The sequence below is a fragment of the Sardina pilchardus genome, chromosome 19 (genome assembly GCF_963854185.1).
Source record: "Sardina pilchardus chromosome 19, fSarPil1.1, whole genome shotgun sequence".
Classification (NCBI taxonomy): Eukaryota; Metazoa; Chordata; class Actinopteri; order Clupeiformes; family Clupeidae; genus Sardina; species Sardina pilchardus.
This window is the reverse complement of record NC_085012.1, coordinates 26,268,711-26,286,210: the sequence shown is the minus strand read 5'-3', so window position 1 is coordinate 26,286,210 and position 17,500 is coordinate 26,268,711. Positions and strand designations below refer to the sequence as shown.

The following is a 17,500-nucleotide window of genomic DNA, read 5'->3' as shown; positions in this document are numbered from 1 at the left end:
GGGCCCTTCTTCAGCAAATCAAAAGGGAGGGCTTTCTTAAGCATATCTGCTCCCACAGTCATCGTCTCATTGAGACACTCAAGGACACGCACACAAAGCCCCCCAGAGCCCCTGTGGTTGGGCCTGCACTTTCTCTCGCCCCGCGCTCTCCCGTCGCCCCTTCCCTCCTATTTCCCTCTTTCTCTTTTCACTTCTCCCTCCCTCTCTCTCTCTCTCTCTTTCTCTTTCTCTCTCCTCCCCCTCTCTCTCTATTTCTCTCTCTGCCCCAGTCTGTCTCCCTTTGTCTGTCCTTCCTTCTTACTTTGTCTCTGTTTCTCAGAGTGTCCTCGTTCCCTCTTTCTCTCTCTCTCTCTCTCTGATTCATACTTCATCTTCTCTCTCTCTCTCCCCTCCTCCCTCCATATCTGTGCGCCCCGCTCTGGCCTCTGTTCCTGGAGCTGTGTTTCCCAGAGCCCGAGTGCAGCGCTATCTGCTCTGTGATCTGGAGCACCGTGGGGTAAATGGGGACACAGGATGGCCATTACGGCCCTGAGGGGGCCAACAGAGGGGAGGGGAGATGGGGTGGGGGGGCGTATTTGGGCACTGGGAAGGCAAGGAAGTGAGAGTGTGTGTGTGTGTGTGTGTGTGTGTGTGTGTGAGAGAGGGGGGTCAAGTCTACGCAGGGCAGATGATGGATTCCGCCGCTTATCTTCTGTCTTAGCGCCAGAGATCTCCTGGCTGTCGCCAGCGTCTCGCTCTCCCTCGCCAGGAGAGATCAAGCCAGCTGTTTTATATCTCAGGTCGAAACGCATCCAGATTTCCTCTTTTAATGGCAGGAAATGGCGGAGCGCGTGCGTTAGGTGTGCACCTGTAGAGGAGGTCGTGCCAGCGTCACATTTTCCATCTCGCCGAGGCCCATCATCGTCGCCCGCGTCCGCGTCGGGAATGACGGGGAGAGCTGACACATAATTATCCGTGACCTTTCCCATCTTTTTCCCATCTTTCTTCTTACCAAGGGGGGGAGGGGGGGGGGGGGGACGACTCCTCAGGAATTCTTCCCCATTCAGTGACCCGCGCTTAGACATCCACACATATTCACACGGAAAGCATCTGCACACAGTCACACTCTATCGTCTGTAATTAGTCAAATGCCAGCGTTTCGGAAAAGGTTAGCGCTTTCCCCATATGGCAATTACTTCTTTTGTTACCGTGTAATAAGTAAACAGAAAAAGAGGGAAATGGAAATCCTTTGACTTCTTTCATTTGATTGGATGCATCTTTCAGCGTCTCATCAGGTTCCAGCATGTCGTCATAGCGTATGTTCCACAATGGCGAGCGGCCTCTAGTCTCTTCCATGCCTCTACTGTACTTGCTTTTATCTTTCGTCAGCATCCTCCGATTATAATTTATTATCGTATGCCAATAATTACATGCCTTATATACTGTCACACATGTGTTTACATGTCTGGCGACGGGCTTTAATGTTTTCCTGGTTTGAGGAGGCGCGTTGTGATTGGCGGCGGCGGGGGCGGGTGGGCGGGGCGGGACGCTCACACGCGGGCTGGAGACGGGCCGACGTTGCCGCTGAGTTACAGGCAGGAAGTGGCGTCTGTGACAGCGTACATGTCTGCCGGCAGTAAACGCTGCTGACACACGAAGCGCAGCCCACATCTGTGGCCGCCTCATTCAGAACAAATGTCGCGTCGACAAACAAGGCGACGTCGCTCCCGACCAAACAACAAGACACCCCGTTGGCCCGGGGGATCGGTTTTTCGGCGTGGCCCAATACACAAAGGAATTTGTTGAGTAATCTGGGGGCTGCACTCCAGCTCTCGTCAATTAAAAGTCAATAAGTCACTGCGTTCAAGTCAAAGGCAATAAAATCAAAAGTCCCTTTGTTGGGATGGGGTTTGGTATTGTTTTACATGCGAGTGGCGATGTTCCTTCAATGATGGATGCTCTTTAGTGAAACTCCAACAAGTGTGCTCAGTACAGTAGAATGCTCTGTAGGGAACAACCCCCCTAAAGTCAATAAATAAAATGTAATTGATCATATTGTTGTAATGATGTCCCCATCTCCCATGGCCGTGTGTCTCTCTCTCTCTCTCTCTCTCTCTCGTGGTGTGCAGTGGAGTGGTTGAAGAGGTGACTCACTATAAGATGGCTTCCTGCCTGAGCTGCATTTGCTCTTATCAGAACATGAGACCTTGCTCTTTTATCAGCTGCTATTCTCTCTCTCTCTCTCTCTCTCTCTCTCTCTCTGCCTGTCTCACATACACATGCGCATACACACACACGAACACAGGCACACACACACACACACACACACACATTCTCACTAGTGTTCTTTTTCTCTCTCTCTCACTGACACACACACTCACACACACACACACACTCACTCAGTCCGTCTATGTCGGCGTGTCACCTGGCCTGCTTTGCATGATGAAGAAATCCCCAGTGCGGGCCGATGTAAAACATAATCACCTTATCTGCGGCTGATTGGAGACAAGAGCCTGTCCGCTGCTCTGCCGCCTGCCACCGCCTCCACTTCCTGAGAGGAGAGGACAGCACACAGATAGCCACCGCTTGGCTACTGAAGATAATTACACCCATGAGAATAAGAAAAGCGTGTGTGTATGTCGGCATATGCTAGTGAGTGCGTTCGTGCAAGTGTGCGTGTGCGCGCGCGTGTGTGTGTGTGTGTGTGTGTGTGTGTGTGTGTGTGTGTGTGTGTGTGTGTGTGTGTGTCCTTCCGACTCTCTAACTTCATTTCCATTTTTTCCCCCTCATTCCTCATTTTCTATGTTATCCTCATTTCTCTCACACGAGAACAAGCTCCAGTATGCTAATGTGGCCCAGGTGCTAACTGAGCCGCTAGCTGGACTGTGCTAATGAATGGATTGGTTTCCACATCATGAACGCCACATTAGCGTCTGCAGGTGATACAGATGGACTCCTCGGTGAGAAGGCATTATGCAGGGGACGGTTGCTCTCGGCAGCCTGCTGAATCGATACGCTATAGGCTAAATGCCTTGCTCTGGCCCCGTTATTACTTTGCAGAATTTCCTTTTTTTGCATTCACAATCATATACTTCCGTTGCACATAATACAATGTGTAGTGATTTTTGATGAGGAGTGTTGCTTTTGGATCAAATCTACGTGCAAGTGTTCAGCATCTCGTGTGAGGTTAACAGCTGGTGACTTTTCACGTTGGCTGGCTGTCAATTCGGACAACTCAAGCACGTCAGCAGTGCTGTGCGCTCCTGTGATTGACATTGCAAGCAGCCAATGAGAGTAGGCTGGGCCTTTTGGGTGTAAATATCGGAAGTGCTATTGGGGTTCAAGCTGAAATGTCCATGCTTAGAGCATATGTGATACTGTATCCATACACACACACACACACACACACACACACACAATAGACAAGTACTCCAGCACCTGCCGTAGCTTGACTAAGTTTGAGGTGAAGAGAGGCACGCTATCAAGCTGTGCTAATTTAGCAGCAAATAAAGTAGGTCAGAGTGGTATGTGTCAGCAGTCTGCGTTCCCACTCGCAGGCTTTTAATTCAGCTCTGATGCTCACAGCACCAAGCCCGAGAGTGACAGGCTTAGCTGACGACCTGGTGCTAACACTCACACACACCCGCACACACACACACACAAACACACACACACACACACACATACACACACACGTACTGTATAACACTTGCATACACTTGCACAAAAAATGGCATATCCACTCATATGCACAGAAATGCAATCACACATCAAAAAAAAAGCATGCACACACTCACACAGACATACAGTAAAGGCACACACATGCACACAGACATACTAACACGCAGAGACACAAACTCTTGAAACAGTGTCGCCGTTTTGACAGGCAGTGATGAGGCCCTGATACGAGACACTGGGGTGTCCCCCCTGTCTTCTGTGGCGTCACACACTCTGTGTTTTAAAGCCTCTCCAGAGCAGCCCTGTCACGGGGCCCATAGCTCTCAGGCATCCTCTAGGCCCAAGCTCAGGCCTGCCCCTGCATATTCACCAGTGATGCTTCATTAAAACTGTCAAGGCTCTCCCCCAGTTGCCTGTGATGCTTACATAGGGGGGGGGGGGGGGGCTTTTTGGAGGTTGAAGGGGGGCGGGGAGTGCTTTGCGCTAGCGTCACTGAGCTGTCAGCTCAAATCACCGGAACGTCCGCTGCAGACAAAAGCGCCCCCCCCCCCCCCCCCGGCCCTGACTCGGAGCAGAAGCGACCGTGTTTTCGTGAAGCACAATTGTTTGTAAGAATCGGGAAGCGTGATTGGCAATTTACCGGAAAGGCGCGCTCCCCACTTTAATTGTATCTTGAGCCTCCGTAATGGGGGTAATGAGCAAGGCAAGCGGGGTCGGATGACTTAGAGCGCTGGTCACTGGCGGACATGCGATCTCCCACTCTCCTTGGGAGACTCAATTAAACTGATTTAGTGTTCGTCCGCACAGACAGGTCAAGGTCTCCTGCAACAACACGTGAAGACAAGCACAATCGTCGACCAGTCATCCCCACACCCTTACAACCGCACAAGCCGCTTTCTTTTGTTTGTTTTGCTCACATTTTTAAAAGTCGTTATATTTATGCTATATTTTTATATGGGTGTTTTTAAGCAAAATTGAATCCTACTAAATGTTATGTTTATCATTAGTAAATGTTAGCGTGATTTTTTTTCCTTCTTCTTCTTCTGTGGGCTGACCCTAGTTGGTTGTTTTGATCATGACAGATCCTATTCATCTAAAACCTTATGTGGTAGACATCAAATTGCGAAAAACCACTACATTTGCTAGTTAGTCCTCGTGCAGCAATCTCCCTCATTTAGGGGCCAAACTTGGAGTTGTGTTTGACAGCAAATCTGTTTGGCAATCTCGCTGGAGCTAACAGGCCTCGGTAGATGACCCATTTTGTGCGGGCAGCGTGGTCGTTTCATAAATGAATAAAGTTTTGCTCTCTCCGTCTTCTGCTTGGTGGGGGTCAGACTGTGTCGCTCATTAAACATCATAAAGTATCATGTCATTTAAATGACATCATTAAAATTATACAGTATCAGACCCGTCAAGACATCCTGTACTCTCTCTCTCTCTCTCTCTCTCACTCGCTCTCTCACTGCTCCCCACGCACTCCCGTCTTAATTCACACCCCCCCCCCTTTCTGTCTTTCTCTCTCTTCTCTGTCTCTTACTCTCCATCTCTCTTTCCCTCTGTATGTCTTGCTCTTTCTCTGTCTATTTCAACCCCCCTCTCTCTCTCACTGTCACAATCCCTCTCTCCTTTTTTTCTTTCTTTCTCTTTCTTTCCCTGTCTCATTTCTCTCTGTGTGTGTGTGTGTGTGTGTGTGTGTGTGTGTGTGTGTGTGTGTGTTCAGTAATCTGCAGGCGAGTGGCGAGGCTCTGGAGGCTGAGCTAAAGACCTTGCGAGCAGCGTCTTATGAGCGGGAGCGGGAGCTGGAGCATTTAAAGGTAAGACATGAAGGAGCCCAGTGCTGCAGCCAACAGACCAGCAGCATTTGACTCTCCACACCAGAAGCCCCGCTTCTCGCCCTGTCCTAATTCTGAAGACACCTTTTGGAGACAATAACGGTGTCCAAACCGTAATCGCCTCTGTATCCCCTTAGCTATAGAAGTAATCAGTCCCCTGTGTTCCCCAATGCGCAGTGAAGTACTGCTATTTGTTTTGAGATTCAAGATCTACTTCACATCAAACATGGTATATCAAGCTTCTGCAATGATACAAAGCTGAAAGAAATTTACTGACATTATTTGGCCATCTGATGGGTAGCTGCAATTTCATCTCTAGCTGCTCAGCATGTTTATGATAAAGGTGTGTGAGTGAGTGAGTGAGAGATAGAGAGAGTGTGTGTGTGTGTGTGTGTGTGTGTGTGTGTGTGTAAGCGAGAGAGAGAGAGAAAGACTGTATGTGTGTGTGTGTGAGTGTGTGTGTGTGTATGTGTGTGTGTGTGTGTAAGCGAGAGAGAGAGAGAAAGACTGTATGTGTGAGTGTGTGTGTGTGTATGAGTGTGTGTGTGTGTGTGTGTGTGTGTGTGTGTGTGTGTGTGTGTGTGTGTGTGTGTGTGTGTGTGTGTGTGTGTGTGTGTGTGTGTGTGTGTGTGTGTGTGTGTGTGTGTGTGTGTGTGTACCACAAGGTTCCCCCAGTCCTCCCCCCACCCCACCCCAGACCCTATCACACCTTCATCTGCGGTGGTGGGATCTGCTGCGGGTAGGTTCATGGGCCTCCCATAGCACTCCATCACTGTTAATGCACTGAGCATTAATGAACTTTCCTCCTTCCATCACTCAGGCCATCCACTACCACTCGGATAATCAACAGGCCCTTCTTAATCAACTGCAAGGTCAGCTGGAGGCCGAGGAGTAAGTACACACTCTCTGTGCACACTCATCAGCCCCATAGGTCCATGTGGCAGGGATCGTGCATATTCATCCTCACTCTCTCGCACACTTATGTGGGCTAAATGCAGACAAGTGCATCCTCTCACTCCATACTTGGTGTATTATGTTCTCTGGAACTGTTAGACGTGCCGCCTTATTTAACTGTGCGCAGTGCAACGTATTTAGTTATGCAACACTCTCATTTGTTAAGGATATATGGCCAGCTCTTGTCACACATTACCTCCTCCACATGCAGGTTAAGTGCACATATATTTATATTGTAATAGTATACTTCAACGTTGTCAAGTGCAGTGGTTGAGGAGAGCTTACTGAAAGACTACTCACTTGAGGCAAAACAGTAATCTTGCCAGCAGAAGTCCTTGGTCCTCAAAGAGAATAGCTGGAAAAAGGCTCTGATTAGGTGGTTGTACATCCTTGCCTCTGCTTCACCAATAGAAAAGCTCTAGGCTGCAGGCTAACTTCTATCTTACCTGCACAAACTTTACTGGTTGGTGGTGTCTATCCAGACGTTATTTTACCTTCTGCAAAACTATTTTGTTTTGTTTTTTTCGTGCAAGCTTTGAATGTGTTCTTGAGATGCATCAGCGACACCCTGACCAATTTGATATTATCGGTGCATGATGATGGCTACACGTTGACTCGTTTCCGTTCGGCGCCGTAGTTTTGCACATAAGTCGCTATTTAATAGCTGGACACGGGACTCATCGGCGGCGTCTGAATGAAGGGCGGCGTGCAGCAGCCTGTTCAGTCATGCGTCTGAGCAAGAGCCGTGCGTGGAGGAAGATGAGGACCTGGCTAACAGCACGGCCTCCGGGGACACTGGAGGGAGAGACGTATGCGCTGCCTCGTCCGAGCTCCACCAGAGCATCAGAGCACTGTCAGCCAATTAAATTTGATTGAAAGCGGCTTAGTGCCACATATGACAAATCAACCTATTAGCGAAGTTGCTCTCTTGAAAATGTTGTGCTCAGTCTTGTTAAAAGTTGCACAAAAGATCTGAAAGATTATCTTTTTTTTTGTTTGCTTGTGCGTCCAGCCCCGGGTCATTCATGTTCAGAGCTATTTCCATGCGACTTTTTTTTACATCGGCCCGACTGGACCTTTGTCCGGCGCGCGGCGCGTCTCTTTTCCTCGAGTCTCAAGTCCGGTTTCACGAAAGGGGACGCCTGTTGGGTGTGTGCGCGCGAGCATCTGAGAATTTCTTAAGCGTGATTATTTTCAAACAGAGGATCTGTGCTGGGTTCAGTGCACAGACTAATTAGCCCTTGGAACAGGCAATGATATCATGTCCTTAAAGGAAAGCAGACGTCCTGGACCAGCGGGCGCTCCGTGAGTCCTCCTCATGCGCTGCGCTGTGCTGCGTGTCACGCTCATGCATAATACACGCCGCGCGCGCCCATCCCGGCCAACGCTTAAAAAGAAAATGAGGAGGGGGGGGGGGGGGGGGAAGAAGAAAAACGACAAACTAATACTTCCCAGCTGCTGTCAGAGGAGATTCATCAGCGCTGGCCTATCTATTAGTTTCATTAGGAGAGTAAAACATCAAAGGCCTGGCCGCCGCAGCCCAGTACCTGCCTAAAGCACTGACCCTCCCAGTCCAATACCCCAACTACCCCCCCACACACCCACACACACACACACACACACACACACACTCACACACTCACTCACTCATATACACACTCCACGCTGCCCCCCCCCCCCCCTTCCCTCAGTGCTCCCTGCCCTCTGCCCCCCCTCTCTCTCTTCATTAAGGCTGGACTCCCAGGCATCTGCGCATTCCTAATGAAACACCAGAGTTTGTTTTCAGCCGGCGCTCATTTGTTTTGACTCCTATTGGTTTCAAATGCTTTTTAAAGCTGTCAGTCATTTTAATGATAGTATTACGGCATGACAGCAAGATGAATAGCAAACCCCACCACCACCACCACCACCCCCACCACCCCTCCACATTCACCCTTCTTTGTCTATTCTAATAATTGAGGGGAGAAATTCTCTTCATATAGATGTGGTGATTAGATTAGTATGGGCTGAATATGACTCGTCCAAATTGCAATAAGGCTGCAGTGGAATCCACCTGTCTCCATTGTGTGTGTCTCTCAAACACACACACACACAGACACACACAGGCACACACACATCTTCCATTTGGAGTTTTATGATCTTCTGTTGATTATCATTATGTATCATTTTCATAGCCTTGAGGTTTTTTTTTCTTTGTTCTTTATTTCTTTCTTAATTTCTCTTTTTTTCCTCTCTAGCTTGCTTCCTTGCTTTCTTTCTTTTAAAACCGTGTGAGATATGTAAGCATAGATAAGTCATATTATATCCACGGTGTCACCACCCCATCCCCCACCCCAATCTGACTCATACATCAACGTAATATCATTATGCAATTTCTTTTGAAAAGATTCCTCATCTCGGCTGTCTTCCTGCCCATAACAGGGCGACAGTAATCATGGCCACGACGAGCCATATCATTATGTCTTATGAAAGGCTCCTATAGAGTTCCTGTTGTGGGGCTATATACATCCATATATTCATCCCCTTTTTATATCCGCACAGATGAAAGCTCCTGTCTCGGAGCGCATCCTTGAATTAGCTGCTAAAATTAGCTCATAATCGGCACTTTTATTGGAGGGAGGGTATGCATTATTAATGCACGGTTCAGGGGCAATGGGTGAAGGCTCGCCAGAGTCCAACAGACGTATGGACTCTGTGGAATTGCTCCATATACATTGGATCTAAAGAAATGAAGTGGCAGTGTGAATTCTTTCAACACTGCGGATGCACAAATAGTGTACAAATTGTGCGGATTAGCCAGCCGAGGCCTCTTAAAGACTTAACAGGCATGTTTTCCCAACAGCAGACCAGATCATATATCCTTCCCCTCAGCGCCGTAGTTAGTACACAGAGCATCGTGGCTGGTGTCTGTGCCAGCCCCGAGGATGCTAGTTAGCGCCAGTCCTACCACTCACTTAAAGTGTCAGCTCCTTTGGTGTGGGCTGTGTTTTTTTCAGCTCGCGCTCTCGTCCCGCCGACCGAGTTGAGACGGGACACGCGGCGAGATGATTTAAGCCCGAGGCTCGCTCGCTCGCTCGCTCTGACGCGGCAGAAGCTGTGGCCGCGCCGTTCGGCTCAAGGGACCAAAGACGAGAGATGACACGTGTGTGTCTGGGTGTGTGTGTGTGTGTGTGAGGCAACATCACGGCTTCTGGAGGCCACATTGCCTCGCAATTTGTCAGCCCCATCCCTGACAAGGTCGTTAAATCAAGCCACAATTATCTGCTCTTAATTAGCAGACGGCGGGGTGATTACGACGGCGGATTACCGTAAACACAGCGACGGGACCCAGCGGAAGACCGCGGAAGTGGCCCCGCCACTCGTAATCCAGTCAAGTTGTCAACAAACCCCGGGCTAATTAGAGAAATTATAGGCGGCGTTGATTGGGCGGCGGGGAGGGAGAGGCACGCAGGGCGGTCAGAGTGGAGAGGAGAGGCCTCAGTGTGATGAACGAGCGAGCGAGCGAGCGGGACACCAGCTGTTTGGAGGAGTGCAGCACTGAGTGTTGATGCACCACCATGGCTTCCCTCTCACCGCCACACTCTCTAGTGATGTCTCTCTTAAAGATGTCTCGTCTTCTTCTCGTCTTCACTCTGCACTCTCTCTCCCCCCTCTCTCTCTCTCTGCCACTCTCTCCATCTCAGCCCCTTCTCCGTCCCACCCCCTGGACCCTTTGGCCATCCGCTGGACGCCGGAGTGCTTCAGCATGTACTGTATGCAAAACAGATCTGCTATCTTAAAGCCAGACTCCCAGAGCTCCCAGTGGGGCTCGGTGGCTGTGTTGGGGTTGTGTTCAGGGCGCTCCGATGGATTTACAGGCATTCTGCTCTGGCCCTGGACAAGGCCTAGCATTAGCATGTTATGGCCAAGCCATTATGGTTCTGTTTCTGCTTATCTTCTGGTTATCTCTCCCATGGTCTGTTACTCTTGCTCCCTGTGTGTGTGTGTGTGTGTGTGTGTGTGTGTGTGTGTGTGTGTGTGTGTGTGTGTGTGTGTCAATCCCTCTCTATCTCCGTCTCTCGAGCGTGGCTGACATGTTTTCGATTAAGAGCCCATCGAGCGTGATGGGGCAGAGGGATTCGTGGGAGCTCGGAGCTCGGCCCAGTTTATGAATGTCTGGCATGCAAAGAAAGGAGGACAATGCAGCGTTTGGCTGCAAAGGTATTTTGCTGTCCTAATAAAGGGATCAAACCTCCAGCTGCGTTTGACATCAGCGAGAGGGTGTGCTCGGCCTCCCGGCCTCCGAGCCAGCCGCCTGGAAAGCGCAGAGGACACAATTAGCACTTAACTGCTTGAAACTTCATATTACTCAACAACAAAAGACCAAATCCTGTCTGGCTGAAGGGCCCACAGATATGAGCTATTTGGCCGACGGAAACCCTTGGAACAGATTTGTGCGTTTGCTGATCTACTAAATCTTTTCTGTAAATTATATGTATTTTTTCCTCCTCCGTTTCTTCTCCTTCCCTTTTTTCTTTTCTGTTGAAATTCTTGTAGACGTGCAATCTCTGTCCTGGGTGATGGAGACTCAGAGCTGAGGAGAGTCATTCCTGGGCCATTACTGCATAGCCCCATGTACCTCATAATACTAGAGACTTTTGGCTGCTCCACTATGTTACTGGAATTCTCAATTGATGGACTGTTTGTCCAGCCCTCCATGTATTTATTGTTTATTTTTTTCCCCTCTATTCTTACATTGATTCATACGGAACTGTCTACCAAAAATTACAGAGCGCATTATTTCTCAAATGAATTGCTGTGACTTGTCAGGTAGAATCTTTTTTTTATGTAAATCTTCATAATGGGCTTCTAGCATCTTAACTCTGCTTAGTTTGGCTCATTTTTTTCCTGACTTGTTTTTTTTTTTTTTTTTTAGATGGGATAAAGAGTGGTCATTGCTAATAGGGAAGAAAGTTTGTGTGGGGGGAAATGGAATTCATTAGGTCCCAAATGAATGTGAAACTCACGCATGATGGAGTTCCTTCCATCCATTACTTTTTCTACAGATTAGAGAAAAGACTCCAGCCTCTCTTTTACAAGAAAATTAACATCAGAAGTAGTTTAATAGGCGATAAAGTCAGAGAACCAATGGCAGAAGCCTTAAGATTTAAGCAAAAAGTATTTAGAAAGTTGCACGCTAATGCCATCTTCTAACTGGACAAGCTCATCTGGGCATAAAATGGGCTGTTTAGAAGTCTCCCAGAGAAGGCTGGGTACTCTGCGCCATTACGCTATACATCGTTAATTAAATGGCCCTCTCTCGTTCCTAAAAGATCTGCAGACATTAGTCAGAGCGTTTGTCATTTTTAAAGCATTTTAATGGACAGTAAATCCTTTGAAGAATTTATTGTGTTCCTCGTTATCATCTGGGTTTTTCCTTATTTAATGTGTTTTTTCATTCTGTGTCCACATTTCGATATATAATAAGTTGGTAGCTTTAAGAAGACATACTGATGGTCTTCCTTCTAAATAAGATTATTTAGTAAACAAGGTTACATCGTTATTTTGAGTTTCTATCAAATAGATAGACTGTTAAGTATGATATGTTTATATGCCCATTAAAATAGTCTCTCTGTTCCCAGAATGCCCGTTCTGATACATGCACTCTTTCTTCCCCTGTTCATCGTCTCCGTGTCTCTCTCTTTTAATTCCAAAGGATTGAGAAGGAGAATCTGGTCACCAACAACCTCAACAAACTCAATGACATGCAAGAAAATCTCCAATCCAACATGGACAGCATCCTTCATCTGAACAAGCAGGTATGAACGAGGAGGTTAGGTGGTTCGTGTTTTCATCATGTTTTTTGTGACTGTTTTTGTAAAAAAAATTTCTAAACATTTCCAGTCAATCGATTGTTTTTGTCTCATCAATTCTGATTTCATGTCATGTATTACGATTTCAGTTGAAAAATCGCTTTAAGGGCACATTAACCATAAACACGCAATCAAATTCCTTCTTCTAACCCAAATATAAAGTTGCAGCATTCTGTACATGCTGCTCTTAAGATGTGGAAAACTGAAACACTATTGACATTTGCGTGTAATGAGATAGTCATTGCGAGTCATTGTGTCGGTCCTGGAGCTGTCCTGTTGAGCCTCTTCCTCTTATCTCCATTTTCCAGTTTGGAGTAAACAGTCATGGAGCCCTCTTTATGACTAATGGCTCTGAAATCTGTGTGCTTTCTGACTATAGTATCTAAAGCGCAAAGGCTCTCTTGGAGATTCTCCTGTGTCCTCCAGCCACAAGTACTATCCTCTGTGATGCCGTGCCTCCTGTTTGATTCAAAAACTACGAACACGCTTTTAAGTCCCCGACATCAAACACGCAGCGAAAAAGAAGCGCTATTTCACCTCAGCAGATAAAAGGCAAAAAAGAAACGAAATGTTATCTTCAGAAAAGGGTGACGTTTTGCTGGCAAACGATTTTTTTTTTTTTCTCCTCACGAAATCAGCAGAGGGAGGGGATATGTAGCCTGTTTATGTATGACAGCTCTGGGATACGGCCTGCTGTGACGGAGGAGGAAAAAAAAAACGTCGAAGCCGAAAAAACCCCTCAGAGCACCAAAGCAAACACGGGGTGCCACTGTTTATCTGCGGGGCGCGCGGCGCCAGAACACCTCGCCGGGAAATGGTCAAAGCAAATCCGAGATGCGGGCTTCTCAGGAAGCGTATCTGCAGCAAACAGCGTCGAGCCTCCTTCCTCTACAAACAAGAAAGCGCTCATCGACAAACATTTGTCAGCGGAGCAGATCAAAACCATCTGAGCGTGTTGGGGTGTGTGTCCGTGTTTGAGTTTGTGTTTGCGATGGCGTGTCGTCCGTGTGTCCACGGTTACCATTAGAAAAGCCAGCGCTGGCGATTACACTGGTCAGTGTGGTGTGACTGATGGACTCGCTGTTGTCTCAGAGGCAGTGGCAACCAGGTGTTCTAGAGACATGGCGACTCTCTCTCTATCTCTCTACCTCTCTCTCTCTCTCTCTCTCTGTCTTCCTCTCTCTCTCTCCTTCTCTCTCCCTCTCACCCTCTCTCTCTCCCCTGATGATGAAGTCCAGTTCTCCAGTGCATTCATGTGGAAAGGCGGAGGTCATTGCTACCAGGCCTCTCCTGGCTCAGTTGCAACAGTTGAGTGCAAAGTAGCTCAAGACCCATTGGAACTTCAAAGCTATGTGATATGTAAGATGCACATCTCGTTGTTTTACGGCCCACATTACTCTTAATGCTACATCTTTGTAGCTGTAGTGTATTCTGAGCTGTGGAAATTCACTGGAAATGAACGATGTGCTGTTGCTAAGACAGCTCCCAGGGGCTGAGTGCATGTCTTTAAAAGGCCAAACAGGAAGTGAGAAGAAAGAGAAAGAGAGAGCAAGAGAGAGAGAGAGAGAGAGAGTGGGCGGGTGGAGGGGTTGAATATTCTCATCACTGCTGGTGGCGGTAATGACTTGACACCTACAGATGGAGTCTCCTCTTAATCAAACGAATAAATCATTACAGATATCGATTCAAACTAAGATGTTTGAAATAATGACTAACTCAGGCAAGGATGAAGGTGGGGGTGGTGGGGGTGTTGGGGGTGGGGGGGCGGAGGAAAGAAAGGAGGAGGAAAAAAAGAAAAGAAAAAGCTCAAGGTAATTTCCAGCAACTTCCCTGCTCGGCTGTCGTGGCCGTCTAAATAATAATGGAATGTCTTCCTTCATTCCAGCGTAATAGTGGGGGAAATGAGCGCGCCCGCCGGGGCTAAATTGGCCCTGTCTAATCTGCATAGATTGTTGGACGGGACTAAAGTCAGACAGGATTTGATTTCTAATTTCTGCCACGGCCGCTCGTAACAGGGTATAATTCACGCCGTTTTATGAATGGAACGAGATAGATTGAATACACTCCTGGTTCTTTCTCTCTCTCTCTCTCTCTCTCTCTCTCTCTCTCTCTCTCTCTCTCTCTCTCTCGCTCTCTCTGTTGGAAACGAAGGATGAAATGATGCTTGATTTCTCTGGTTTTCATTGATTAGGATTCTCTTTTGTGACGGCCTGCAGAGAGGACGCGCATCTCAATACCTGTGGTGATTATTGTCAGAATTCAATTAGAGACCGGAGAGAGACAGAGAGAGAGAGAGAGATATCATCTGTAGCATGAATTGATATTGATTGCTATTAAAAACAGACAGCTTGTCTCATCATATCGCTTCTGTAGCCAGATGATGGATAGGCTTCCTTAATGACATTTTTCAGTGTTTATTCTAAATGAAGCCAGGCTATATTTCTCAGCTATGACAGGACACAAGCTCACGTCTTAAAGTTTTATTTCTTTTAATCATTGTGTGAATTCAATGTGAGTTCTGGTACTAATTAAGGTGTGTGTGTGTGTGTGCGTGTGCGTGTGCGTGTGCGTGTGCGTGTGCGTGTGCGTGTGCGTGTGTCGTGTGTCGTGTGTCTGTGTGTGTGCGTGACAGAGAGAGAGAGAGGGAGCAGGGACATAGAGGGTCATATGCCACCAAATCCTTGAAATTCAGACTCAATTGTGTGTATGTGTGAGTGTGTGAGGCAGAGGAGCTAACCTAAACTGTATTGAGTCGTGAATGACGGCCTCGTCCACCCCAGATCAGCGCTCCTGCCTGGCCTGGTCTGTACGGGGCCCAGTCAGCTGACCTGTGGCCAGGCCCCTTTGTTAATAATGGAAACTCCCATTAGTCATCTCTCTCAATTAAGTCATGAGGACACGAGGAACATTACAGCCTCCTCCCGAGCACACAGCGCTCTGTTTCTCACGCCAACCAGCCGCTGACATCATCAGAGGAGGGGAATGAGGTGTGTGTGTGTGTGTGTGTGTGTGTGCGTGAATGTGTGTGTGTGTGGGGGGGGGGGTCCATGTGGAAGCAGCTTGGAGAGGTTTCCTGATAGCTGATGAGCGTCTCCCGTGCTCCTGTTTGTAATTAGAAGCTGCTCCAGAGCACGGGCAGGCGGACGGCGTTCCCATCTCGTCTCGTCTCGTCTCGTCTCGTCTCGTCTCGTCTGGCCCGGTCTCGTCTCGCTCGTTTCCCCGACCCCCAAGCTGGCTGCTACGCCACATGGGAAAGTATGGAGTGGGCCAGATGAGTTCAGATTAGATGAAAACTTCACACACAGAGACACACACACACACATATCTATACACTTACGTAAAGCCCCCCCCTCCACACACACACACACACACTCCCCATACACTCACATACACACACACACACAATACACTTTACTCTGATTTGGTGTTGTGATGTGTTATGTGTGTGTGATGTCTGCCTTGCTTGACCCTGACTTGGCGGTGTGTGTGTGTGTGTGTGTGTGTGTGTGTGCACGCACACGCATGCATGCATGTGTGTGTGTGCGCGCGCATGTGTGTACGCATGCGTGTGTGCATTTGTGTAGGGCTAGAGGGTTTTATGGATGTATTATTACAGCCAAGGGTTCACCCTACCACCCATGAATGCAAATTCTGCAAATTCAAATGTCAAACGAACACAACAGGCAGGGTGCTAAATCCAGCCTACTGTACCTAATTTGCAGAGATAGCTCCTTGGTTTAGGGGTTTTAATAATAGTTAGCTCGATTGGGCCGTCCCCTGTGTGTAAGTGGTAACTTGGCTGTGAGTCTATACATTACATTTGTAAAATCTGGAGAGACACGGAGCGTTGCGAATGCGTTCGCCTCGCCATCTTGGTCGTGCCATCTTGGTATATTGGTCGTGTGGGTGATGGTGCTTGTATGGTGCCCCAAAAGGACCCAGTTTACCGACTTCCCAGGCGAGCGTGAATACCGGGCCAGCACAGTCCGTGCTCTTTCACGAGAGCGGCCAGCTGTCGTTCGGTTTGAGAGGTTAGGTTTTGTTAAAATGGCCGAAAACGTGAAAACATGAAGAAGACAAAAGGAACAACAGTCCGAGAGTGCATTGAGTGCACCAAGTGTTGGCAACAATCTCTCTCTCTCTCTCTCTCTCTCTCTCTCTCTCCCTCTCTCTCTCTCTCTTTCTCTCTCTCTCTCTCGCTCTCTCTCTCGCTCTCTCTCTCTCCTTCTCTTTGTCACTTTTTCTCTCTCTCTCAGCCTGTCTCCCGGCATCTGTATTTTGTACTGTATGTCTGTTCTGTATTGTGAGCCCATTTGAATTTGCTCAGCAGATCCACCTGGCAATCCTCCCACTGCTGAATCACCAACCACAGCTGCTGATCCAGTAATGGGTGGGCTTTGTGCAGTGATGGACAGCGGAGGGTTATTGGCAATACCAATGGTACACTGATACCTCCGTTTAAACAGCACAGATGTATTTTCTTTGAAGCAGTGTAAACAACTGCATGCAAAACCTTCATTTGCGCTAAAGATGAGCAAGTCTGAGGTAGCGAGGCTAGTCCTGTCTGCCAATCCTACACTTCTCTATCTGGATCTCCTTTCTGTATCTCCCACCTAGTGTGTCTTTTTTTCTACACTCTCCCTTCCTTCTTCCTTCTACCTTTCTGTCATATGGGTATAAACTCTGTCTCAGGACCTCCCCCTCTCTCCTTCTCTTTCCCTCTTTCTACCTCTCTCTCTCAGTTTGATCCAAATGTGCTGTACTCTCTCTCTCTCTCTCTCTCTCTCTCTCTCTCTCTCTCTCTCTCTCTCTCTCTCTCTCTGTGTGAGCTGCTGCTTGCTGCTGCGGAAGGCGCTGGTGGGTTTGTTTTGGAGCTCTCAGGCTTGTAGTTTTATGGCCTTTGGCTGCAGCCATATTTCTCTCTCTGCAATGAGCCAGAATCTCACATCTCATCTGGAGATGGTCCAACGGGCCAGGGAAGCCCTGGACTGCACACACACACACACACACACACACACACACACACACACACACACAGTGTGTGTGTGAGAGAGAGAGAGAGAGAGAGAGAGAGAAAAAGAGAGACTCCCACAGTCACACACACACACACACACACACACATACACATACACACAAACAAACAAACAGAAACTCTTACTCAGGCGTTTTTTTGACCAACAGAGAGCGTGTTCTTGAACTGGTTTC

At 48.1% G+C, this 17,500-nt stretch overlaps 1 protein-coding gene across 1 annotated transcript in view; it reads left to right on the top strand.

Moving 5' to 3' along the window:
• Positions 1-17,500, top strand: part of LOC134065810 (centrosome-associated protein CEP250-like) — a 138,748-nt gene that overhangs the window by 117,119 nt on the left and 4,129 nt on the right. Inside the window, exons 30-32 of the mRNA XM_062520898.1 lie at positions 5,378-5,471; positions 6,310-6,380; positions 12,139-12,241. Of these exons, the coding sequence (XP_062376882.1) occupies positions 5,378-5,471; positions 6,310-6,380; positions 12,139-12,241 (268 nt within the window). The remainder of the gene's footprint in view (positions 1-5,377; positions 5,472-6,309; positions 6,381-12,138; positions 12,242-17,500) is intronic.